At 33.8% G+C, this 27,972-nt stretch overlaps 1 protein-coding gene across 4 annotated transcripts; it reads right to left on the bottom strand.

Moving 5' to 3' along the window:
- Positions 1 to 520: 520 nt before the first annotated feature.
- Positions 521 to 27,972, bottom strand: Pkcdelta (Protein kinase C delta). 4 transcript variants are annotated; one of them, XM_089701088.1, is made up of 13 exons: positions 27,700 to 27,972; positions 23,087 to 23,196; positions 21,061 to 21,262; positions 17,878 to 18,007; positions 12,634 to 12,744; positions 11,649 to 11,720; positions 8,325 to 8,461; positions 4,039 to 4,212; positions 3,602 to 3,756; positions 2,419 to 2,557; positions 1,858 to 2,046; positions 1,416 to 1,556; positions 816 to 1,266 (listed from the first exon to the last, which is right to left on the bottom strand). In XM_089701088.1, exons 1-13 carry the CDS (start codon positions 27,790 to 27,792, stop codon positions 1,117 to 1,119), a joined length of 1,803 nt encoding a protein of 600 aa, XP_089557214.1. In that variant the 5' UTR covers positions 27,793 to 27,972; the 3' UTR covers positions 816 to 1,116. The 4 variants fall into 4 exon arrangements, with proteins under 4 accessions (XP_089557216.1, XP_089557212.1, XP_089557213.1 ...); XM_089701090.1 differs by lacking the exons at positions 17,878 to 18,007; positions 21,061 to 21,262; positions 23,087 to 23,196; positions 27,700 to 27,972 and adding an exon at positions 12,954 to 16,389 and having other exon boundaries at positions 521 to 1,266; XM_089701086.1 differs by lacking the exons at positions 12,634 to 12,744; positions 17,878 to 18,007; positions 21,061 to 21,262; positions 23,087 to 23,196; positions 27,700 to 27,972 and adding an exon at positions 12,954 to 16,389 and having other exon boundaries at positions 521 to 1,266.

Here is a 27,972-nt window from a genome sequence, read left to right as displayed (position 1 = left end):
TTCTCTGTCACCCTTCACCCCCTCCCCCTTACACATTTATGTTAAATTAATTGCGAAGTTTTAAATAAAAAATTTTGTTTAACTTTTCAAAAAAAAAATGTCGCTGCTTAGCCATTTCATTTTGTAATTTGTCATGGCATAAAATATTGAAAAGGTAAGCCAATAAAAGACGGAATATTTTTACCAATTTATTTATACATTATTGTTACAAAATTTTAATACTTAATTACAAAGTTCAACGTAAATAATATCGTTTACAAATCGTTTCGGTATTTTTTAATTCTTACAAAGAATTATAGTGAGCTGGTTAATAACCTACTAAAAATTACTTTACAACCTACTTAAAATATAAAATAACAACACTGTGTTCCAGACACATTGTGAATTATAAAATAACACGTGAATAACATGATATGTACAATTTTATTATATTTTTCCTTTTTTTGTTTCTTATTTAATTAAGGCCATAAGCCGCTCAAAGTCGGTCCTTAATGAGATATAATACCTATGCAATGGTATGGACTAGTTTAAGGGTACATTTTTATATTATTTAATTACATGGTAAGTATACCTTATTTAGAGATATTTAAATTTGATATAATTAAGCACAAATCATTAAATTTCGAGTGCGACCCAAAGGCCAAAAGTGATTGATTCAACAATTCATCTGAAATCTGAATAATTATTATCCAACTACTTGAACATCTTTATAAATGTAACATGACACCCACCATCCATCCTGGAAATGGCATGGTTAAATACATAAAGTTGAACAGTTGAGATATTGTAAGACTTCAACCAAAAAATAATATAAACAGTTTATAAACCATACGAGGTGGTTAACATCAATATTTTCTCGTCATAATATTATGATACATATAATTATTAGATAAAACATAAATCCATTCTAGAAAATATCTAACATAGAAAGTTTAAATTGTAACTTCATCGTTGGTAACAAGAAAATGACTAGATAAAGTGTTTGAACTTCAATGAAAGTTGTTTAAACACCATAGACAACATATAGACTACAGGGCCTAAGGTATTTCAAAACCTGTAGGGAAAACCTGAAAAGGGATAAATGAAGCCGTGACAATGATCATTTTATCAAAATTTTCAACGATCTGTAGCATTAGGATTAGTGTAGGAGAACCCTCGGAAGGGCTCTTGGTCCATAGAGCGCAGAACTTGCGGCTCGACCGCCGTGAGGCGCGGACGTTCGCCTGTGAACGCGCGGTCGAAGTATTGTGTGTCTAATGGATGTCTCTGTAAATAGATACATTTTACATCACAATACCATGATTGATTACAACATGAAATTTCTCGGATATTTTAAAATTATATTAACATCTTTTTAATAAACCTTTCCTCTAAAATCTAAATATGTACATAGTATAATATAAAAAAATACCCACCACTTTAGGTTTAAACGGCGCCTCGAGTTCCCGTCTCTCAAGTTTGTCCCACTGGATGGGCTTGAAGAAGTCCTGGTCCCGAATGTCACCGTGCATGCACTCCACACCGCCCAGCCGCGTTCGCGCGTCTTTGTCTAATAGCTGGATATACATTTTTTTATTAGACCATTATTCCTTTTAGTGGTAGCTCAATAATACTTGGTTCATAAACCACATAGATATACTACTCTACTACGACTACTCGCAAAATGTTACATGGTGATTTTGTAATGATTTAAATGTATATTTTTAACGTGTTCGTACACACGAACAAATATTAGAATATAAGGTTTTGAAATGTAGATATGATATGTTGTAACTAGTGAACAACGGGATAAAAATGTTAAAATGTTTGTTCCTGAGGGATGCGATTGGTAGAGATTCCTCTAGATTCAAAACTTACCCTTGTCAGTATGCTAAGACTCTCCGTAGATAAGAAGCGAGGGTATGAAGGCATTTCGTTGCAAATGGACCAAAACAACTCGTCCTCGTCGCAGCCGCTGAACGGACTCTGACCGATCAGCATTTCGTATAACAGAACGCCAAAAGACCACCAGTCTACCGTCTGGTTGTATTTTAAGCCTTTTATTATCTGCAAATAACGTAAAGATTGTAAAGTTTTTAGCCAAACATTATACAAAAGTAAACTTACGAGTGGAATATACATAATTGTTACTTAAATCATACTTCTCCTACACTCCTAATTTTATACGTATGCGAAAGTTTGTGAGGATGGATGTGTGTAATGTGTATGTTTGTTACTCTTTCACGCAAATACTACTGAACCGATTACAATGAAATTTAGCACACATATAGAGGGTAACTTGGATTAACACATAGGATAGGTTTTATCCCGGAAATCGGGCACGGGAACTATACGGGTTTTCCTTTGTAAACGCGGACGAAGCCGCGGGCGGAATCCTAGTTGGATTATAATGCTAATCAGAAGATGACCTACTATTACCTCAGGAGCCATGTAATCAGGTGTCCCGCAGAAGGTATCGGCAGTTTTGTCCAAATATATCTGAAGCTTGCACATTCCGAAGTCTGCTATCCGAACATGGCCGTCGAAGTCTAACAAAATGTTATCTAATTTCAAATCCCTGGAATAAAAGTCTTTTTATTGGATTTTTTATTGATTGATGCGCCTCATGATGTGTCTTTCGTTTTGATAAATAAAATATTTTTAAATAATATGTATTTTAATGCTTTTCAAAGATCATTAGATATCTATACTAATATTATAAAGAGGAAAAGTTTGTAAGTATGTATGTAAGTATGTATGTATGTATGGTTTTCACGCAAAAACTACTGGACCGATTTCAAAAATTCTTTCACCATTAGAAAGCTGCATCTTTACTGAGCAACATAGGCTATATTGCATTTTCAAAAAAATTAGAGATCCTTACCAAAAATGCAATAATGTAACCCAAGGTGTAAAAAAATCCTCAATAAAACTTCTGTCATCGCGTGCGCTGCGGAATCTATTGAAGATAGAACAAAAAAATGTTCTACAGTATTATAGAATGGATCAATATCTACAAGAAAGTCCGCGATACCATATGTCCATCTTCAGTAGTTATGTTACTACAACAACTTTTTTACGTTTTCAAAGTAAATAAAAGTGCCGACAGTAATCAAACCATGTTATCCATACACATATATTAATCCTTATCCCATTAAATGATGTTTTATTATAGACTGTTTCAATACCAGCAAAATACTTTTTAAATGAAAAGAATTGGATATTCCATTCAAAAGATATAACGAATTTAAAAGTGTCAATCTACAGAAAATAGTAGGTATACTGTTCGAGCAGGCCGTAGTGCGGGGGTCACGGAGGAATTCTACCAATATGCGTCTTGACGGAACACAGTGGGGTTTTTGTCGGTAGGAATCCGACATAACCCACGGCCCCTCCCCTGGAGGCCGTGGGTATCTATGAAAGATTTCCCCACTAAAACAAAAAAAAAAAGGCCGTAGTGCGGGACGGGGTACCTAAAGGTGATTTTCATGTCCGACCTATAGTAGACTTTTCACTGTAAAGATATCGCTATCTATGCGGGTGAAACCGCAGGGCATTGCTAGTAGGATATATGAGAAAGGCTTTTGAAAGATATATGTCTATCTTAATTCAATTTAAGTACCTATAAACTATTCCTCTTTTGTGTAAGAACTTAAGCCCGGAAACTATTTCAGCCGCGTAGAACCTCGCCCGGGGCTCCGGGAAGCGGCCGCTTTGTTGAATGTGGAACATGAGATCACCGCCGTTCAAGTATTCCATTACAAAGAATAAATTGGACTGTAACAAAAATATTAGCTTTCAAGAAATATATGGGAAATATTTAAGTACTTACATAAAACTACAACTACCTAAAAAAAATAAAAAAATGGCTATTTCATTTGACAAAAATAGGTAGAAAAGAGTACAAATCAACAAATCACTTTACGTGCCAAGAGCTAAATTTGCCTGCACTAGAAAAATTCCAACTAAAGTGTTGCACTTTATTAAATACGCTTAGTAGGTAGGTAGGTAGTAGTAGTAGTAGTAGTAGTAGGTAGTAGAGATTAATAAGAGTCTTACATCAGTCTGAAACGTTGCGAATAAATGGCACAGGTACGGATGGTTGGTGCCGAGCGCTAGAACCTTCCTCTCTATCAGGGTGCACTCGACATCGTCGTCTTCTAACACCACATCCTTTTTCAGACACTTCACTGCGTAGTAGTACTCCGTTTCCCGTAGTTCAGCTAGCATTACCTGGAACAAATAGAATATAATCCAAATTTGAATGGGTACTAGTACTAGATACGATATGGTGGTATCATTATTTTCTCTTAGTTACTACTAACTAACTACGTTGCCGTCCTTAACAGTAGTTAATCCATCGAATGCAGTAGAAATTAAATGAAAATAGTTACAAGCCTAGTCTTAAAGCGGCGATCTGACAGTCGGAAGCTTAAGCTTTCAGACTTTCAGTCAGCATTTGGGCTTTGCACGAAAGGTATTTCTTCAAAATCCTCTGCACTATCGAATATATTTGTTACAAAAAAATTGTAAAAGTTTACTATCGCTTTCAAACCTTTACCTTCCCATAAAAAAATTAAAAGTTTGAAAAAAAGGTAGTTGCTCGAAATCTTACGGTATCTAATAAAAAAAGCTTATGGTATCTAATCGCCTATTTTATGGTAGGTATGAATGTTTTTTCACAACAAAGGAATAAGAACTAATCGTAAATCCCATCATCCATAACTGAAGGAAAATATAAATCTAGGTTTCGAGTTTTACATCAGTTCCTTTGTCATCCTGTCATCACATATAACTATAAAAATATCGCTTTGCCGTGACGCAATTATAATTCGCGTCGTAGTCGCTAGTACAATGATTAATTTATTGTAAAATTTCCCACGTGGTGCCTGACGTCCAAATGATGTCAAAACCAAGAATAGCCCGAATGTGAAATGGATTGGCGTGACAGGTGACCCGCAGCCGGCTGCGGGCACACTGCCATATGAGCCGCCAGGGTTATGGTCAAAATGAATTACCCTTATTTGCAAAACACAACACTACATAATGGTTATTTATTTGGATGACACAATCGCAGTATTACAATATGTTTGTGATGTCAAGTGTTAACGACTGAACCGATCCAAGATTAACAAGTTCACTAACTACAATACAAAATCAAAGACACTATAAAAATGTAAATGGATTAAATTATGTTTTGTTAGTTCTCTCAAAACCTCTTCTTTTTCACAAGTTTAAAATGACTTCATCACATAACTTATAGTATTTAGATAAGGTAAACATTGGTAGGTTTGATATGCATATTTAGGTTCATATATGTAAAATATAAAAAAATTTTTATTACAAATCATTATATAAAATGTTTCATCGCAATATAATTCAATAATGTAGAACGTACTGAACGTTCAGTTAAGTTCATCGTACTCTACCCGAAGAGCGATATAAATAATTTGACATTTTGTGACTCGGAAGCGAGCCATCAGATTAGCTTTATTTACGATATTTCTGTTCTCTTTAGCAAGTAGTGAAATGAACATTTGGTTTACATTTCATGAATTTCAGTAGACTTTATTATAATGACATCGGAGAGATGTAGGACGTGTTTTACACCCACTGCATTATATAAAGTGTCGTAATAAACCTATTAGATATGAAATGATTTTACAGCGATTGGTTGATACATTTTTATTTATTATCATCTAGAACGTTTTTTTACCCACGACAGGCATCTGTAGAATACGCAAGTATTACCTATATGATATCGATAGAAGAAAGAGTCATTAGAATTTTCCTTTTTATTCTCCAGAGTCACTAGTCATAATGTTTTCATATTAATAATTGAAAAATTGATCAATTGAACTTAAATAATGCACTTTGCCCTACTTTAGGCTGTCCCTGTCATACCAGTAAATAGTCCTAAGCAAGTTGCAACCTATAAAATCTTATTACATATTTCTTACCTATCTAAACTTACAAGATGTTATTGTTAGATTTTTAAAATAAAATTTGACGAATGTAATAAACAGTTTCTGTTCTTCTTTTTATAAATATAGTAGTTAATATTATTATAACGACACGCTTTCCTGTAGTTAATAGATGTCCCTGGAACAAGGGAGGACCTCTGCCTGTCAGGAGTGTTGAGTGATAAACAATCTTCTGTTAACGTTATTAAGATTTAGAGCTGTTACACTTATTATGATTTATGAATTACAAGCAATTATATAATAGGCATTAATTTAATGTAATCACGATATTTAATTTGTAGTAAAATATATCTTCTTTACGACGACATTAACTGTAGGTATAAGCATAACATTAATGGGTCGTGAACTAAGTGATAGAAATTAGGTGCGACATCAAAATACCGTTCCAGATTCTTCTGAAAAATCATGTTGAAATGGTCGTCAAATAATTCCGGAATAGAAATGTTATTTAGGTGTGCTTGCAGTGGAATCGGTTTCCAGTGACCCATTTTCAATCTATTCTCGCTACACAGGTAGCTAAGAGGGAAATTTTCAATTAATATAACATCATAAATATATATTTTTCAGTGTTGCTTTATATTAAAAAATAAATAGCGCTATAAAATAAATTTATCTACTCATAATATTAAGAATAACAAAGCAAATTTACAATTTTATCGGGCTCTATAAATTGATAAACAACCTCGATACTTCCCGCCTACCTGTCTGGTAGAATAAAATGAGCACATAGCTATTTAGAATTAAAATTCTTATCTATTATCCTAATTTCTTCTAATCCTAAGTAATGCTACAGTCACTTATAGCTCCTTCAATCAGCACCCAAACATTCATCGTACTCATTTATCTCAAGTCAACAAGCCGGCTCTATCGTATTTGAAACAGAGATACTATTTTTTTCTTGGCAAAAACCTTGTTTCATTTCTCGTATTTATTTTTAGTGAGACAAGCTCACATATATTAGCAATTTAATTGTTAGAATTTCGGGCAATGTTTTGATAATATTTAAATGTGAGTATCTTAGAAAGTTCTGGAACTTTCACTCGAGTATGTTTATGTTCGTAAAATATTATAATATTAAAAATATTTTGATGCTGACATAATATTTGATTTACAATTCTGTAGATTTGTCGCCTCAGACACAACACGTATCTATACTTAATATATACACTGATAGATAGTATTGTACTTCGAATGTGTGTTGTGCCCAAACGTGATTAGTGCTGGCACTCGTCTACAAACACGAGCAATTAGGTCAACGCTAAAACAATATATCATATCAATCGATACCTGCTATTGTCACGTGAAAAGGTTTAAAAATTCAACGAAGGTTGCAAATGTAGAGCTCTCGAAGGTAACATTCATTTCATACTACGTCACTATTTTTTTTCCGAGATACATCTTCTTAGGCGATAAAATTAAACAATAGATTTTCGAAGACGAATGTAGAGTCTAAAGAGAGATCTGAGGTAGATACCATTTCTACTCACATACACATAATATTTACATAGATTTGTACACGGGAGAGTAGTCAGATATGACATAGGTAGTGGGGAAGACAGCAATGTTTTAAACAGTTTTACAATAATAGGTATGTACGATTTATGGCAAAGCTCCAGTGTCTTATGCATGAAGTTTGAACGTGTTAGAGAAAATAAATAATATGCAGGGTAAAAGTGTTCAGCCCAATTAAAACATTGTCCATAATCCTCCACCGTCTACCACCAACCACCTTGATATTGAAACAGATATATTAAGTACCTATGTATTTTTGAAGTGAAAACTTCTTTAGCGGCGTTGGGTATAAAATCTTAAACTCGCGTCTGGACACGTGGCCTGATCGAAAAAGCGTAAGACGGATTTTTTTTAGCCCTTATATTCCATGCGTAAGGCGGATACCATTCCAAAATATCAAACATGCTGAACGTTAATAATCAAGTTTTCACTTCTGCCGGCACTCCCAGAGTGCAACCCGTCTTTTATTTTTTTTTTATATATATTACGACACATATTAGTAGTTTATTTATTTATTTATTTATTTAAATAGATACACATCACAGCTGACAATTTTGACTAATTATACACAAATTTAATCACATGTTGCGGTAACATGCCAGCCAAATTGTATGTAGGTACACAGCACAATTGAGGTTAAAAAAAATTTATTAAAAATAACATTATTTAGCACAATTCATAGATCAAGTAAAATATTTTTTTTAAATACATGTCATAAAATAAATTGAATCTAAATCATAGTAGTTTGCTCTACCAACGCTCTACCATGACTATCATTCACCTATTTTGTCCATAATTCATAGTTGTTAGTCTATGCTCTATCTATATTTATCTTAGGATTTTTCTCACCTTTCCAAAGCTGCCTTTTCCCAGCACCTTTATGAATTGGAAGTCATCTATGGTGTACTTCCTAAAACGAGGAATGCTGCGAGCGGGAGGGGTGAATCTTCCCGTCTTCCTGAAAATGCCGTATGCTGTCGATTGTTCTGCAAAAAAAAAATTAAGAGAACGTTATAGTTTAATAATTATTATAATTTCTTTTACATTTTAAGTACTTATGTAAACGTGGATGTAGCGGCAGATATAAAAAAAGATCTAGGTACTTAATCGAAATTTTGTTGCGATTGCTATGGCATCTTTATTTAACTACCTAGTTACGTAATTATTAAGTTTATTTATTTTTAATTTTTCTTTCATACATAAAAGAAAGAATTTTATTTTATGACTCTATACACATGTCTTAATAAGAGAGTCTTCATTTAATAAGTGAGTCTTCGATGATCGATTGATGACAATCTCATAGTTAGATACTTAAAGTTGTTTTACAGTATATTTATACCGCGTAAATAACCACATAATGACACTACTTCACACTTTATAGACAATTTCATACATAATAAAGAATCACGCGGTTTGCTAAAAATATTCTCCTCCTACTGAACAATATAATCAAGGGCATGATACAATAAGAAATTCGATACAGAAATAGATCTAAATTTCTAAATCGAATTAAAGTGTGAAATTACTTTTTAAATACCTAATAATGGATACGGTGAAAGTTAAAGCTGTAATATATTTTTAGATAACCTCTTGAAGAATTTCTTCAAGAAACGTAATGTTTAAAATTAAACAAGGTTGTTTTAAAAAATAAATTAAAATGTGGGTTTACTTTTCAATTTCTAGAGCGTGCGGTCTACGACTATAAATCAGTTACCTGTGGCACACCTGTGGTATGGTTTACAAATTCAGTATCTAGTCTGTAGCACGCTGAAACTACAGAAAGTACGATTTTTAACTACCTACCTAATTGAGTTATTTTCTTTTTGAAAACGAACTTTTAATTATAGTTAATTAATTTCTAATAAGTTAAGACTTAAGATTTGAAAATAAATTAATCAAAATTAATGCGGTTGGCACGCTTTGCGAGTGTTGCTTTCAACGACTGAATTATTGCATACGTTTTACTGTCAGTCATAATAATAATTATGATTATTTCCATTATACTCTCACATGTTGTCTCAATCCGGTCTTTTCACACACAATTAAACAGACACAAATGATGTAATAATTCGAAAAGTTTATGTTTTCGCGCCGTTTGTATATGTTCCGTGGAGCTGCCAAAATTGAAAAAATGTACCTAACATAAAGAACGTACCTACTTACATTCATTGCATATTTTTATCGACTGTTCCTTCAAAATGTGATAGGTGGTAAAGCATTTGTAACCTACAGAATCAGAAATATTTTACAATAACTTTATGCGGTATAAATAAAATATGATAGGTGCATAATCTCATATAAAATTTATTTAGATTATTCTTTGTTATTATGATTATTCTGAGAATAAAGCATTACGAAACAAAGTTCGTACATTTTGGCAAGACATAGATATATGCATCTGTAATTATCGTTCGTTGAGATATAAGTAATTTAAGTAATTTCTAAGTAATTTCTAGGTAATACCGCTCTTATCTTGCGTATTGCGGAAAAAACAATTGAGATTTGGGTAATTTTCTTTTCTTTTTAAGACGAAGTTCACAGACGTCTTCAGTTTTTCGACGAACTCGGTCGATACGAATGGAAATAAATAATGAGTAATAAATCGATCACAGAACACACATTCGCTTTATATCTGAATAAATCTCTCCATTGCTTATTTATAGAGGTATGTTGTTACTACGTTGGGAATACGTTTGGAAACAACTGCGAATGCTTTATTATTAAAAACTGTCTGATTGTCTATCTAAGTCACGTGAAACATATTGAAATTGGCACATTCAACAAAATGTAGAGCCCATTTTTTTGCGTGCAATTATAACATATATGTTTGGTTCAGTTCATTTACTGTGGGTATAATTTAGTTGGTGGACGACTTATTTCCACAACCCTATCTAAATTTTATAATAATAATTGGAATAGGTACGAATAACAAGCCCGTTATTATTTATTAGTAGGCCGAATGCCACTAATATTATCTAATATTGAGGACGGGCCTAAGTGCTAAGCTTTATTGAAATCCTTCTACTAAAAGACATTAAATAAATCATGTTTACATTTACTGAGCTTACACATTTATGAATACAAGAAGCAAAACCAAAGATACTTCAAAGAAAGATAAAATATTATTATTGCAACCGAGACGGAGAGCCGTCGTTGCGTCATACTTCACATCCAGAACATTTCACGAGAGCTAATAAACTGTAGCCAACACAAAAGATGTTTGACCGGGTCATCTCAATGTGGGTACATCAGGAAACAATTTCGCGAAAATATTTATTTACTTCTCAGAACGGTTACTCCGTATTTTTCCGTGTATATAAGTGTGCGTTTGAATTTGAGTCAGAAGTGTTAGCCAAAAAGTTTTATGCGAAAAAATCTAGTTTATTTTCCTTTTTTTTTGCTGACTGTGTTGTCTCTGGAATTGTTTTTTGGAAGATAAGATTTTTAATATCTTGTCCGGTAGCATACCCCTGCACACTGCTTTATAGTTTATACCTACTCGGCAGCCGACCGTCACGCGACATGCGCTACACAGACCAAAAAGTTTGAGACGATGTAATAAAAGTTTCACTTTAACGAGTAGTTACCTTATATAAAAAGTTCAGTCATTTTTGTTTTTGCAATTTTCTTCAATTTTATGTTAGTAGGTATCTGATTCAATAAAATTAACGAAAGAAGCATCCCCATCCCAGAAATAAACAAACGCATAATACAAATATATTCCTAAATAAATAAAGAAATCCTGCGAGCCAATCCAGGCTACGATTTGCAGATTGGGAAAGTCCTGAAGAGTTTTCAGTATTATTTATATACGATTCAAAATACTATTCGCTTTTTGCCAATCGTGTCAAGCATGAATTTATTACGAACTATGAGTTTATCTTGAAATAGAATTTAGAAGCTTATGTAAACCGAAATAAAATGTTACGTATAAGCTTATTACATAATCAAAGTTTGAATAAAAGAAGTAAGGAATACAACTCACCTTAGAGAATGGTCGTCAGCGCAGCATTAAGAGTCAATTAATTAGTTATCTTATGTGCAAATCTAATGTCGATTGTGAAGTTAGTAGCGCTGTAAGCATTTATCTTTATGTACATATTAGTATATTGAAATTTAAAGAAATAGAGGAAAGTAGATATTTTAAATTTCTAGTATGATAAAATAGCTCACCGAGCTCTTGTTGGACGATGTCGGAGTTATTATTTTGTACTGCATTTGTGGACGTGCTGGGGTGGTCCGCACCTGTACATAGTTTCGGTAAAAAAAACGACTGCATGCGTTCAATCGGCACATATTCATAAAAATATACAGTGTGTTTTCTTTATCCTAAATTAAAAAAAAATGTATATCCTTATAATATATTCAGCCTAGAGCTTTTTATCATTTTCGTGATTTTCTAAGAAGATAAGAAAAAAATTACTTTTTATTCCAACGTTATTTTATTTTGTACATATAATGTACATTCCATTGCTTTTTTATGAAAATTTGCAAATAACGGCTTAATAACAAAGTTTGAACATTGGCAATGTACAGTAGGCTATTTGGATGATAAAAATACATTACGTTTGACGTCTGGCCAAAAATAAACGTCATAAAAGTTCTAGATGGGTAGCAAACTTTTCGATTGAATGGAAGAATTGAAATTCTACTGTAGGTATACATATTATCTATTGGTAGTTAATATATTATTATTTTTATAATAAAAAATTGCAAAGTTAATCTTATTAACTCTTTGTTTCTTCTTAAAAATAGATAAAATGAAATATGTATTAATTTGCTCAAGTCCACAATTTTTTTTTATTTTGAAAATAATTATATTAGCTGTATTTTATATTTTATACCTACTTTATGCGTCTTACATAAGCTTGTAGGTATCATCGCCCTCTACACATAGGCAATTATAAATTCTTTATATTATAATAATTCTTAAATTATATTATAATTGTTTGTTAATTACCACATCTATCGGTGGTAATAATCGTGTACAGGTGAGCAAATGATTGGCTTGAATCCAGAATCTGGTTTCGTGTACACCCACGCTAACATTTAACAACAAAAACAAATGTACATTACAAGAGGAAATGTAACGCTTTATATGAGCTAAATTCAAATACCTACTCGATCAAAATTTATAAAACAAATTATACAAACCCACCTCTTTTTGATGCCGTTCGCGACGCCAAAGCCTCTACTAATAGGCGCTGATTGACTCCACACAAATTCGCCGTCAATTTTTCACATTTTCGATGACAATTTACATCGCAGTCTATAACAAAGGGTTTACTTTGCTACCACGGGAAATGCGTAACCATTTGCTACGACAGAGCTTCGAGGCCAGGCCATGCATAAGCAATCGTGCGTTTAGGCATTTTGTGTTGCGAATTTATTTACATTTATGGGCTGATATTCTACGAGTTGACGTCAATATTTAATGTGTGTGTGATAGATTATGAATTGAAAAGTACATTTCTTTACCTTTTCTGGCATAACTGAATCCGGATGGAGACGTAGGCGCCGATGAATCGAATCCTGAATCGTTTGAACCGGTCGAAGTTCTACCGTCAGCGTTATTTTCACACTCATAAAAGTCATTTGAACTTTCGCTAGAATCGTCTTCATCTTCATCAGAAGAATCTTCAGAAGATGATGTTTCTGAGGAACTACTTGAACGAATTACTTGAGGAAGTTTCTTTTGAAGCGGTCGCGGTGTCGCTATAAGCGGTTTTGGAGCAGGAACATCTTTTACGGGCTTTTTAGGATGGAATAAGTTAATACCGGCATTTGGAATAGGTCTTTTAACACTTTCACGTTTATTTTCTTTCTCTTTTTCTATATCAGTCTTAATGTTATCAGTTTTCTCTTTTTGTGATAATCTTAACTCAGGGTTTATATGCGGAATGTCTTTTTGTTTTATACTGTTATTTGATAAATCATTATCTTTATTTTTAGTGCTAATACTTTCATTCTCCTCTGTTCGCAATTCTTTTGTTTCTTCAAGTGTATTATCATTTAAAGGAAGTAAATCTACCTCATTTGTTTTATATTCGTTTGTTGTATTGTTTGCATTTGTACTATTTTCAGGAAGTGTTGTTATTACCTCTATATTGCTTGTATTATGTGTAATGTTTGGGGGTATTTCACTATCCTTTTCACATTTATTGGTGATATTATCAGATCCCGTAGAGAGTAACTCATTTTGTAATACAGGATCAGACTTTTCAACTTTTAAGGCCGAATGGTCCTTTATATTTTTAACTTCATCAGATATAGTTTTAGGTTCAATCTTAGCAACTTCAATAATTTCCTGTGTTGTATTGGAACTATTTTGTATGTTTTGATCATTCTTCATATCTTCATTTGGGGACTCTTCTTTTTTGATATTTGTATCTACTTTTTTTTCCGGGGTAGATTGGATTAAATCATGATTAATTGTTAGATCTTTTCTTTTTTTTCCATTTTCCTTAGCAGAATCAGTTTTTTCGACCTTAAGGGTCGAGATATCATTTTTATTTTTACTGGGTATTGTTGGTGCCGATGTCGATTTTGGTAAAAATTTGTCACTTTTAGGTAAAGATTTGTTTTTTATATCTTTCTTTTTCATATCATTTTTATCATTCCCCCCTTTATTAGGTAAACTTGAAATACTTTTTTCAGGACTTTTTTTATCTATACTTTCTTTAGTACCCGGAGATTTTTTAACAATTTTTATTTTTTTAGTGTCATTTTCTGGTATTTCTCCTTTGGTTTGTGGCAGATCTGAAGGTTCATTAATATTTAATACTGAATCATTAATTGAATCACAGTTATTCTTCATTTCTCGATCCTTTATTTCAAACTCATTTGCATTTGCATTTGTTTGATTCATTATTATTTGTTGTTCTTCAGGATTTGCCATATTCTTAGTTTCACTAATCTTTGCATCAATATTTTCTACGATAGGGATCTCTTCCACTAATTGCTGATCTTCCTGAATTTTGCACGTATAGGGTTTTTTACCTTCTGCTTTGTTTAAAAGATCGTGATTTTCATTTTTAGTTTTAATATTAAGTTGACTATCGCTCTGACTGGAAATGATATTATCACTCCTATCCTTTAATTCACTTTCATTGTCTTCAGGGAACCAACAAAATGATCGCTTTTTTTCTTCTTTTGCTTTATCCAGATCCTTTTTTCTATTCGTTAAATAGACCGTTTCTCGTTTTCCTATTTTACCCCAAAAGTTACCATCGTCTGGCTCAGGTGATGCGATAATGTCTGAAGTTTCATTATTCTGATCAGATTTCAATTTTATTTTTACACTTTTTCGATGCCCTGTATCAACTGCATTTGAAGTAGCTTTTTTGGGTTTGATATTTACATTAACATCTTCTATCACAGCACTGAATATAATATCTTTCTTTTTTGGAACAGGTTTTTCTTCTACAGTAACATTTTCAACAACAAACTTTAAAGGACTAGATGGTGGCGAAATTTCCACACTGGTTGTAATTTTCTGTTTCAATTTTGTTTTTTTAATTTTGTTTTGAGTTAAAGACTTGCTTTCGTCGCTCTTTATAACGTTTTCAGTGATAGGTAATGGGAGAGTTTCCGATATACAGTCCAGTTTTCGAATATTTTCACCAGATGTCGACTTTCTTAAACTCTTTCTTTTTGAACTACGTTGAGATAGTAAAGAATGGTCTGACTTGGTGGTTGTAAGTGGGTTTGGTTGATGGATAAATTTTCTCTTTTTGTTATCTATTGCCTTGATTATTTTTTCTTCAATATTTTCGGTGCCAATTTTACTTAAATCTAAAGTAGCAGTACTTAAATTCTCTCTCCTTATTAAAGAATCCAATAGTGTAGCTTGCGCCGCTAATAATTCCATAGAACAACGTCTACCCAATTTCATATTATCATTTGGTGTGTCGTTTGCACTAATTTGTACTGAAGCTGGTTTAAGATCAATATCAGTAATATTGTCTTTTGAGATATCCATTGCATTATTTTCCACATCATTATCATCTTTATCTTTGAGAGTAAATTTTTCAACTAACTTCTCTCCGATAGTTTTCTTTTCTTTTTTATTTTTAAAAGCTAAATCATCAGCTAACCTTTCTCGCCATTTCAACGGCTCAAGTTTGTCTTTATCTGTGGTTTCGTCTGAAGAATTTACAACGGTTGAAGTATCAATAGGTTTTCGAGGCGAATCTCTATCTTTTCTCTTTACTGTGTGTAATCTTATGACAGGGCGGTCACGTTTTATTGTTGATCTTTGTGGAGGAGTGCCTGGAGAAGAATCAACGCCTGTATCAGGCTTATCAGCAACGTTATACGACGATTCTTTTTCAGTATTTATTGGAGAGCTTAGCCGTTGTGATTCCGTCCTTATATTTGCATTCCTAGATTTATTGCGATATTTTTCACGTGACACATCAATATCCGCAGTGTTTATATTGACAGGCCTAGAAGTATAACTAGGTATATAAGTCCTACTTGTTAAGGGAGTCCTTCTAGGACTGTTTATTCTAACAGGACTCGATGTCCCTTTTTCTGAGATTGTACTTAATATAGGCGAATATGTCCTGCCACTTCCTAATAAATAACGTGATGACAAGGTTCTCGTATAAGGACTAAGTGAAGAATGGTTTGAATAATTCCCACCGGAGTTCAAGTATGATGCACTGTACGAAGATCCATACGGCGATCCGCTATAACTGTAGGGAGAACTATATGACGGAGTACCACTGTAATACATGTTTGAGATGTGTTCCGAAAAGAGCGGCATTTTATCGCGGGAAATCCGAGCGCGCGGGCTCGGTGATTCGGCTCGAGCGCGCGACGCAGACTGGCGCGGGACAGCTCTCGGCGCGACGCCTGCGCATCAGGTGCGATCCGCCCACCCAACAATACCGTGGCACGGCCCAGGTGATTGATGGATGACGTTTTCATGACAATAATAGAATTTTTACGAAAATAATATGTATGTACCTCAATTATTTGGTACATTGTTTGTATGATTCAAGAGGTGTTATTTATAAATATTTTTAATTTGTGCAAAAATAATTTTGTATTAGGTACCTTTTATTTAATGGTTAATGTTTCCAAATTACATAACAATCGTTGTGTCTCTTACATTAAAATAGTTTATGATCGTATTATTATACCTTACAATAAAGTACCTACCTAATAAAAGTGACGTAGCGTTTTCGTAGTACTATTAGGTAAGAAGACAATAATAAAAGCATAAAAAGCAAAAAAAGCATCTAATATTAAAAATCTATGACACAAATCGTCATATATTTTTTACCCATGAAAAGTTTCAAACATATTTTGAAAATATTTTACTTTTTCCTTTGAGACAATTACCTAATTCCAAGTTTAGTTTATAATTATAGGCAATGTTTTTAATGTCATATTTTCACCAGAATCACACCTTATAATTTTATTTCCTTTACTCCCAGACTTTTTAACTTAAATATAAAACGATTATGTATGCGTTCACCTAAATGTGTTGGAGATCGTAAAATCATACCACACATAATTGTTAGTCTTATCCAACATAATCATAATCATAATACCGCAGACACAGATAATATTATATTAAACTAATACTATACGACGAAGAACATGTAACAAATAAAGAAATTTGAATTTGAATTTGAATTTGTAATCACGATTCACGATGCATGCATGCAAGATGAATGTTGAATTTCCATAGAATAATTATCGAAAGCTCTATGATTTCTTGAACAATTGTATGATTAAATGAATGTCGCCAAAGCTACAGTAATGCAAAACATTAGGCACGATAAGATTTAAAGATAAAATTCAAATAAAACACAATAATTAAAGTATATGAAAGAGGGTTAAAAAAAAACAGCAAATTGAGTAGGAAGTATTTGAAATATAAAATTGTGGAAATATAAGTTTTCGTCAGTCTTTATTTGTGGAAGTTCGTAGAGGGAGTTCTGTTTTGTTCTAATTATTATTATTGCCCATACTTCTCACATTCTACATTTAGACAGCATCATATTATATTTTCATAACCCATAGTATCGACGGAGATAGTCATATTACAATAACAAAATAATATTATAGTTTATTGTAAATCAGCTGTATATTGTTCTATTTCGTTTATTTTCAGTAATCGCTCAATTTTTTCAATTTTACCTTGGACACATTTCTAGGTACATTATTATAATATATCATACCAGCCACTCGTCCCTGTTCAGCCAGGTTGACGAGGGATAGCAACGACATAAAATATAGCCTATAGAATAAATAAACGGGTACTGGTAAAATGATTTTTCAAATCGCTTCAGTCGATCCCGTGATTACCCTCTACAACGTCACAAACTAACATATATACAAAGTTTACCTCTTTATATATAAGTATAGAAAGATAAGAAATAATTACCTTCACATTTAAGTCCTTGCTTAAAGAATCCGTATAGAAGAGCTCCACAATGATCGCAGAATGTTGGAGACATAAATTGATAAGGACGGAATCTATGCGGGACGTCCACTTTAAATCTTTCTCTCAGGTACTGGAACAAAGGACATCTGTACGTACAATTATAGGATTGTAGTGTCTCTTATTATTACTTTCAACGAATTGTATAGAGTACGAATGTAGTCTAGTACGGATGTAGGCTCTACATTCCTAGAGCTACGTACGTAGCGCTATATGTATACCTGCTTACACAAATGATGTATGTGTACATGTAAATATTTTTAAATTACTATTATAGAAAGTAAACACCTTTTAAAAAAATCTACCTTTTAAAATAATAATATTATGTTCTGTATGCCTATTATTTAATAGGCATACAGAACATAATATTATTATTTTAATTATGGATATTTGTTCCTTTCCTGTAAAATAAAATAGAGATAAAACAATTACTGTTTGTATTTCTACTAAGAATCGGCATAGGTTTTCTTAAGAAATAAGTCTACAGAATAAGAGCATAATTTTTTACATATAAATACATTATTTACATCAGGCGGGATAGTGCTCAAACGCCTGCCTATCAAGTACCTATAAATAAAAAAAAACGGGTTGCACTCCGGGAGTGCCGGCAGAAGTGAAATCTTGATTATTAACGTTGAGCATGTTTGATATCCATCCGTCCGCTTTTTCGATCAGGTCACGTGTCCTTACGCGAGTTTAAGATTTTATACCCAACGCCGCTAAAGAAGTTTTCACTTCAAAAATGTATAGGTAGTTAGTATATTTTTTTTCAAACCCTTGCATGAACTATTAGGCGCTGACTCCACGAGCGAGAGAATCGCGGCGATATTATCGTCGTGCCACGTATTTCTATACACTCTCTATGGAACCGTCTCCACACGGCGATATTATCGCCGCGATGCGACGAGTGGCAATGAGCGTGCGAAACGTCATTACATCGTCGCTAGCCCGCCGCGACTAGCAGCGGGCGCGCTGTCAAACGCAGCGTCATTTCAGCGTTGCCTAGTAGTTCTCTTCAAGGAAACGTGGCGATACCGTTACGAGTCGCGACGATACGCGGCGGAATTATCGCTCGTTCGTGGAGATTATCCGACGATATAAGGGCGGACTCGTCGCGATTCTCTCGCTCGTGGAGTCAGCGCCTTATGATGATTCACGATGTATATGTATATGAAACGGAAAATAAAATAGCAAGTAAAATAAACTAAGTATATTCATATTAAGTTAAGTAGGTAAGTTTTCTTTAGTAAATCTATTTTATTGTGTACATAATTTCCCTAATACTTTTAACTATGTCATTGATCGCATGGGTTGCTTGGAAGAAATTGCTTGAAGCAATAAAGCCGCCTTTTGCATCAAATGTCCTCCTTTTAAGTTAAATTTGTATTTTCTGTTTTTTGTGCAATAAAGTTTATAAATAATTAAAAATAAACAAATAAGTTAAATATTCATATAGATTTCAATGATTGCGATTTTATCTGTGAAAATATATTGAAAATGCTTTTAACTTTATGTAGTTTCTAAAACCATTAAGTTACCAAATAAAATTATAAAAAATGAAACAGGTAAGTATGTGATTTGATAAACGGGATTTATGTCCTCAAAATACACTGTTCCTCACACAATTACCGTAACATTCGGAATTGAAATAGTCCCGATTTTATTTTTAGTTTCTTTAATAGTTTTTACCTAATCTGCTGCTAGCGGCAGACTATGTGTCTTGAATTTAATGTTATGTTTGTTATTGGTGGTTGCCTATAATTGTGACAGCAGTATATCTACGATTGTAATTACTAAAAGCTTTTATCCTGAGCTTTTATCTATGTTATCAGTGTATGGCATGTTGGTACACTCATATATACCGCTTTCAAAGAGCAAAAAATAAATTGATTCATTGACACAATACATCTGCAAACACACGTATAAAAATAAAGGTGGAATTGAAAACCTTTTTTTTAGTTAGGCACGTAAAAAGTCAATTTACAATATAATCTTCTAGCGACGCGGACGCCTTGCTTGTTCACATTTCACTCACTAAAAATGAGTTAGAGCTTATCTAATAAACAAAAACTCAAAGATATTAACCAAGAATTAGATTTTTTATTGTTACTGATAAATAACTAACAATTATTAATTCTATTATTGGACAGGATACTGCTGATGTTGGCTGCATTGTAAGCTAATAAAAATAACATTACGCTTGCAATATTAATCATGCCCTATCTAATAAAATATATGCATATAGTTATCTTCAGCTAAATCTTCAGCTAAATAATTAGTTAAAGTTGTTTGAAAGTCTCGTAAGTACATTTTACACCTTTACCAACTAGGTTTCTGCCCGCGGCTTCGCCCGCGCAGTCAAAGAAAAACCCGCATAGTTCCCGTTCCCGTGGGATTTCTGGGATTGCGTCATTTTCCCGGGATAAAAAGTAGCCTATGTCCTTTCTCGGGTATCAAAATATCTCCATACCAAATTTCATGAAAATTGGTTCAGTAGTTTAGGCGTGATTGAGTAACAGACAGACAGACAGAGTTACTTTCGCATTTATAATATTATTATATATTATATACTATGGATTTTTGATAAAACATCGAAGAGTAACGAAGACTTCAGATAAATCAACTTAATAATGGTACGGTAATGATATGGTACGAATATTATATAAAAGGTATAAATTACTAGGATACCTTTTGTATATTATTATTTTCAACGAAATGTAGGTACATAGATTACGGATGTAGACACTAGACTCTACATTCGTAGAGGCTCTACATACTACCTACGTTCGTAGCGCTAATTACCTGTTTGCGCAAATGATATACCCAATTTTGATTAATAATCTGTTGATTTTAGGGTAACTATATTATAAAATGAAAATATATGCCTTATATTAATCGATTAATATACCTAATATTCTTTTTTTGCAGTCGACAATTGCAAATCAAGTACCCAATCAACACACATTAATTAATATGGTTACAGCTACGTTAATTTAGAATTTATTACATTTATTTACAGAATATCCCGATATTTTTACCTTATCAATAATAATAAATACCATAATATTTATCATTTACATTTTTTTTCCATTAGTCCATTTTCGTATCGAAAAAGTAAATATGTACCACAGTAGCATCAGATTGTGCGGTCGAGCCAGGACATTTGCCGAGCAGTTTATCATGGCACCGCTTGTGCACAGCCGTCTGGCAGGCGACGCACCGGTAGCCCTGCTTGCCGAAACCCCACAGGAACTCTTTACAGAACGCGCAGAACGTCGGCTGCCTGAAAAACTTCGCGACGAAACGATGCCCCTGAACTTCGTGGACCCTGCAAAGATAGATAAAAATATATTAGTAACGAAATTTCGATTAAGTGACTAATAAACTAACAAATTTCTCATTTATATAGGCTAAAAGGCTATAAAATCCGTAAAGAAACGCGATAGTCTGCAGAAGTAAAATGAAACGGGATTGAGCCTAAACGTGAATGTTAAAAAAAACTATAAATCCGAGATTAAACCTAAAAATATATGAGTAGAAACCAAGGAATAATCGTAAACACGAGCAACAAACACATATGTATAATATTTTATGTCTATGGAAGCATTGGTTTCGCTTCATAATCCGAGTGTTCTCAGTTTTGTTCGAAGGAATTATTTTAACTCGTGCTTTTATTAGTGCAGCGCTTAATATCCATAACCATACGTGAAATACATATGTGTTAATCTGAAAACTGAACTCAAATTAGAATTTACAAGGTAACTGCGAGCATTCGATCTTAAAGATTTGCTAGTGGTTATATTATTTCGAGAATTTCTTGTAAACTTCAATAAAACTATGCCAAATAGACCGGGAGATACTGACACAAAATTTCGAGTCATTTGTAACAGGATGGCGGTTCTACAGGGGTCTTAGTACGCAATGACAAAAAGAAAAATGATGGTGTGAACGCTGGTACCGGTGGGTTAGTCGCGTGGGCGTTAGTCGAACTCGTCGGAAAAATAGCGAAAGTCAAACGATTTGTAACACAAAAATTTTAGAATTTACCGATAGCCCATAAAAAAGAAGTAGGCGGTAGTGTCATGCCATACTTTTCCGGTATGACTTACAGCCCGCCATACCGACGCGAATGTGTTGATTTAAAAAAAACAATTATTCAACCATTTGTACCAAGCTAACTTTATCACAGGTAACCATCGTCGTGCAGCCATTTACGAAAATCGCCATGCCATACTTTTCGGACGATTCCAAATGGTCGCCATACCGCCGAAAATCTGCAAATTTTTTTTATTTCGCCTATCTTTTTGTACCAGTATTGCATTTGGCTTTTTGGAGAGTATTTGATAAAATGTGACCATTATTATATTTGCCATACTTCTAGTAGGGGGAAAAAGTGCTGTCATACTTGAAAAATAAATTTATTATTAATTTATATAAGTGAAGATTTCCAACACCTAGATCTTTGAAATTTTGTATTTATATTCGTTGATCCTCAAACTTACAGGAAAAATAAGTGCCATACTGTTACAAATCGTTTGACTTTCGCTATTTTCCGACGAGTTCGACTAACGCCCACGCGACTAAGCCGCCGGTACCAGCGTTCACACCATCATTTTTCTTTTTGTCATTGCGTACTAAGAACCCTGTAGAACCGCCATCCTGTTACAAATGACTCGAAATTTTGTGTCAGTATCTCCCGGTCTAAAATGGCAAACAGGGATTTTCAAATTCCCCGGGCACATAATTGTCATTTGCTCGTCATCCTCACGGGCTTAACAATTCAAAACAACATATCAACCTATCTAATATTACCTAAGTTAAACCCCATTATTTGCGAGCTCTAGAATGGGCTCATTGTGATCACTAATTCATACATAGTAACTAATCCCTAAAAATAATAATATACATGTAGCAGTCATCTGGTTGAATTTGCTATTTGATTGAATGACTGGCATTCAATGAACGCTAGTCATTCAGGCAAATAGTAGCAGGCAAAATAATTAACCAGATGTCAGTCATTCAATCAAATAGCAGATTCAGCTTGATGACTGCGGCCATGAATCTGACAATTTTATATTTAGTTACAATAGCCTCATTATTTTTAAACACTATATTATTTTTTTATCATATTTTTGTATAAATAATAACATACTTATGATGTTTGATAGCGCCGCGTCGTTGCGTGATGCGCTTGCCGCGGGAGCATCGCACATCGCTGCCGACTTCGCCAGGCCTCGCGCGGTTCCGGCCACCCGACGCCCACTGGAAATATGTACAAGCAAACACCTTTTAATATGAGAATCGTCATAGATTAGCATTGACATACAACCGATCTAAATAAACTTACTGATTAACCGATTAGTCATTTATGTGCATGTTTTTATTCTCTACAATCTCTGCATCTGTTTGCCCCGGTTTTGATCTTTTTTTTAATGTTACTAACCGTTGCGTAAATATAAGTTCGATGCTAACTGCTACCTAATCAATTAAATAGATTCATTTTCAGTTAGGAATTTCATGTTTATAATTTTGTTTTATTAAGTATTTGTTTCAAAAAGCATAGTTCAGGTTTTATATCCGTCTTAACAAATATATTTATTAAATATAAATCAATAAAATATCGTTCAGACGATACAGAAAATACATCTAGTTTCTTATTTATATTTTATGCATTGCATTCATAAAGCTACAAAACAATTTGCAATTTTCATCATACTCTTCTCGCTTGCACATGCCCGGGCGCTTGCATGAACAACATGATAACAAAAACATTATTATTAGTAAACATACCCGAAACAAAAACGACATCAATGAGGTTACTAAATATCTTGACACATCGCCAATCGAACTAGGGTGCCGCAAACCGTTTCTATACTTTACACCATGTTTATTGTTTTTTATTATTTTAGCGCCCTGTAGCTAAAGCTACTAAAGCGGGCAATATGCTGCTGTAAAACCGCAAGTTCGTACCGTTCAAGGTCTTTTTTGAAGATTTTTTGGCATGTATCCGATCGTGAAAACGATTTTCTTGGGCAACGTAGAGCCAATATCGACGCATGTTTGTGTCATTGCTCGAAGTTGTCTCATTAGAGAGATTGGCAATATGATTCATCAGCAATAATTTAGTCATTCATGAATTTTAACTACTACGTACCTACTGTTCGTTTTAGTTGTTGAATTAACATAAAGTAGTGGTAGAAGCATTAGCGTAGCCAGGTAACGCTTCACAGTCACGGACGAATTCTACCATATGGCCCCATCGTTGATGCGGCTTGACGGAACACAGCGGGGTTTTGGTCGGTAGAAATCCGACATAACCCACGGCCCCTTCCCCGGAGGCCGTGGGTATCTATGCAAGATTTCCCCACTTAAAAAAAAGGTAACGCTTCACAACGATCAATGAAAAAAACCATAGATTTTAAAATGGGAGAAATTTTTAAAAGTTAAGTTCGATCGAGACTCTGCTAGGACTCGAACCTAATTAATTTTAGCACTAATATGAAATAACACATATTTAGGAATTATGATAAGTTTGAGATTACCACATATTTTAAAATAATTTATATATCCATTTCAGTAAACACGATTTTTATTTTGAACTTTCAGGGTGAAAGCCGATTTACATTAAATCTACTCTGAATACATTTTTCGTAGTTTTTCATGAAACGTACCTACATCGCATTACTTTAGGATTAAAAATCGTAGGAGAGTACCTATGCAGTATGTACCTACTGCCCTGCACATACCTATGAATAAACAGTTAATATAGTTATTTATCAGCTGTTTTGTTTCTATAAAAATGCTAATAATTTACCCTTGTAATCTATAGTCTCCACAATCTACATCATCGAATCCCAGTTTTTTTCGATTGTACCCGTATTAAAATTTAAATGCCCAGTAAGAAAGTCAATAATGACACTGGGGATACCTGAAGACAATGTTTACTTTATTATAACAATTCCTTTTTCACATTTCCGTTAATTGCCTATTAAGGTTCATTCGAATTTAACATTTAATTTTCTAATTGGTACTGCTTTTACATAACTTTGCAGTTTTTACGTGTTCCTCATTACACAAGTTTGTGCAAAACAAGGAATAAAAGGTCTACCACATCGTGTGTTACATCAAACGTTTAAGGCGTGCACGGTTAGTGCTCTCTATTTATATCCATGCATTTACTCGATACTACGCCACTCAACCTTCGTTCTTATTTGAACGTTTTACATTTCACCAGATTTAATCCTGTTGAATATCAGTCACGGAGTATAGATATATGTATACGTTCTGCGTTTGCTTTACCTTGGAAAATATCGGAAAATTCTCATGTTTCTTTCATAAATAAATGTACCTAAGTTTAGTTTTGGATGAATAGTAAATCATTCATTACACAACTATGATATACCTCTAAAATCTAACATGTTGTAATCAGACACTTTGCAATGTAGTAATTACATTGCAAATACATTTGTCTGTTTATTTTACTTTCTTTCGCACAAACTCAAATCTTCTCAAATCGGCTAGTTAATCATATGATGTTGCCTGGAGGTTTTTAGTTTTTACTTGCTCTAATAACAAATAGGGTTCAAATTTTAAAAATGTTTGTAAATAATCAAAATTCGAAAAAAAATAGGAATTCAGTAAGTACAGAATATATGCAATTCTAGGCATGCTTTCATATAAAGCGATGTCTTTTAAAAAGTTACTAAGTACATACTTTAAATACATATGCAACTTCATTTATCAAACAAGGTTACAATTAGATTTATTCAGTTACAAATTACAGCGTCCGACAGGGCTATGATAAAATGAATGAATGTGTTTATAATAACTTCACAGCAACTTCACTACATAGTATAAAACAAAGTCGCTTTCTCTGTCCCTATGTCCCTTTGTATGCTTAAATCTTTAAAACTACTTAACGGATTTTGATGCGGTTTTTTTTAATAGATAGAGTGATTCAAGAGGAAGGTTTTAGTATATAATTTATTAGGTTTTAGACAAAGCGGGCGAAGCCGCGGGCGGTAAGCTAGTTAACTATATAAACAAACCTAGAGACTACTGTGAGACTATCTTGTTATTTGTTAAATGATGTTGCGTGCGAGAAATTTTCAGTGATTTATCAACGCTAAGCTTTGTGAAGTCTTTAAATTATAGGACCAAGTTTGTATACAAGTGTTTTTCAATAACTATCGGCATGCATGCAGGTTGTTTTTTTATGTGCAATCGATTTAATTTTATAGAAATTTTTATCTTGAAAATTTCTGTATGAATTTTATTTAAAATGTCTTCGTCCGGATTCCGGAAGCATTATCCCAAATATTTTTCAGTCTGTGATTACTAAATGTAATCTTCCCATCTTAATTAATCTAAACTTACCCTTTTGATGAAGAATATTTTGTGAATGAACAGCTATGCTTAGGAACTATGCATAGCTGTTCTTAATAAATATATAACTAGGTATTTAAGAAAGGTTTCTTGGTCACTCTAAATTATTACTTACAAACTGACCCGACAGACGTTATCCGCCTTCGCGCAAATAGTCAAACCCGTTAAGTTTTCGAATTTCCTTCATTTTTTACGCAAGTTTCTTGAGGTTTTCTTTCATAAGATCCTTCTCCCAACGATAAAGAACAAATCAAAATAAGAATTATCAAAATCGGTTCAGCCGTTCACATGTGATGTCGTGACCAAGGGAAATAGGGATTCATTTTAATATACATATATAGAGATTATATTTCATTACTAGCGATCCGCCCCGGCTTCGCCCGTGGTACATGTTTACGTTTTCTCTACATAAGAACCATCCTCGTACTTCAAGGAATATAATAAAAAAAGAATTATCGAAATCGGTTCAGCCGTTCTCGAGTTATGCGCTTACCAACACATTTTGCGATTCATTTTTATATATAAGAAGACTAGCGGTCCGCCCCGGCTTCGCCCGTGGTACATATTTACGTTTTCTCTACATTAAAACCATCCTCGTACTTCAAGGAATATAATAAAAAAAGAATTATCTAAATCGGTTCAGCCGTTCTCGAGTTATGCGCTTACCAACACATTTTGCGATTCATTTTTATATATAAGATTATCTACTAGCGGTCCGCCCCGGCTTCGCCCGTGGTACATATTTCGCAATAAAAGGTAGCCTATGTTCTTTCTCAGGGTCCAAAGATTATCTGTGCCAAATTTCATCAAAATCGGTCCAGTAGTTTATGCGTGAAAACCATACATACATACATACATACAAACCTTTCCTCTTTATAATATTATTAGTATATTAGTATAATTAGTATAGATAGGTACCTAATTAAATAAATTATGAATGAATATGAATATTAAAAAAAAACGTAACGTAGAACAACACATTCCTACTACCTAGATAAATAAGACTGAATACCGGATATCGAATCAATACGTTCATTGTTGAAAACAACAGGAATTGAACATCTGCAATCTATTTATATTGACCTCAGTTTAGGAATTACTTACTATTTTATATCGAGACACGATTGTCGACTTATCGAAAGCACCTAGGCATGGGAAACGTTTAACCAAAATGAAAACTGTGAAATCACTTTATACTTTGAATCGCGGAAGGATCATTGAGATTTTTTTGTTTGTTTACTTCATGTATTAGTAAACGGGTTGTAGGTACTTTTCTACGTTAGGTATTGCTTCTTGGCTAACATTTAGTACAGGCAGGTGAGCAAGGGATTCGATTCAGAGATACATCATAGCATCCGCAAACCAAGACTGTCCACTTACATTGTCTACATTGAGGCGCTGGTAGACGGGAGGGCGAGGGCGCGGCGGCGCGGGCGAGGTGCGGCGGCGCGCACCCCCGCCCGTGAATATCATCGGCGGCCGCGCATGCCGCCGCTGTCAACGTCGCACACGCACTACGGTCGAACCGCGTCCGCACACCGCGCTCCTCTCGCAACCAAGTATTTATAAACGAAATTCCTTGCGCGCTATTCACGGCCGGATACAACTTTTTACACGACTTTCAGCACTTACGACGTACGAAACACTGAAGGG

Source organism: Colias philodice, chromosome 11, assembly GCF_061535455.1.
Source record: "Colias philodice isolate Cphi_HAF_F1 chromosome 11, ilColPhil1 Martin Lab GWU primary, whole genome shotgun sequence".
NCBI classification, from domain to species: Eukaryota; Metazoa; Arthropoda; class Insecta; order Lepidoptera; family Pieridae; genus Colias; species Colias philodice.
Note: the sequence above shows the minus strand (reverse complement) of the source record. Positions and strands in the feature narration are given on the sequence as shown.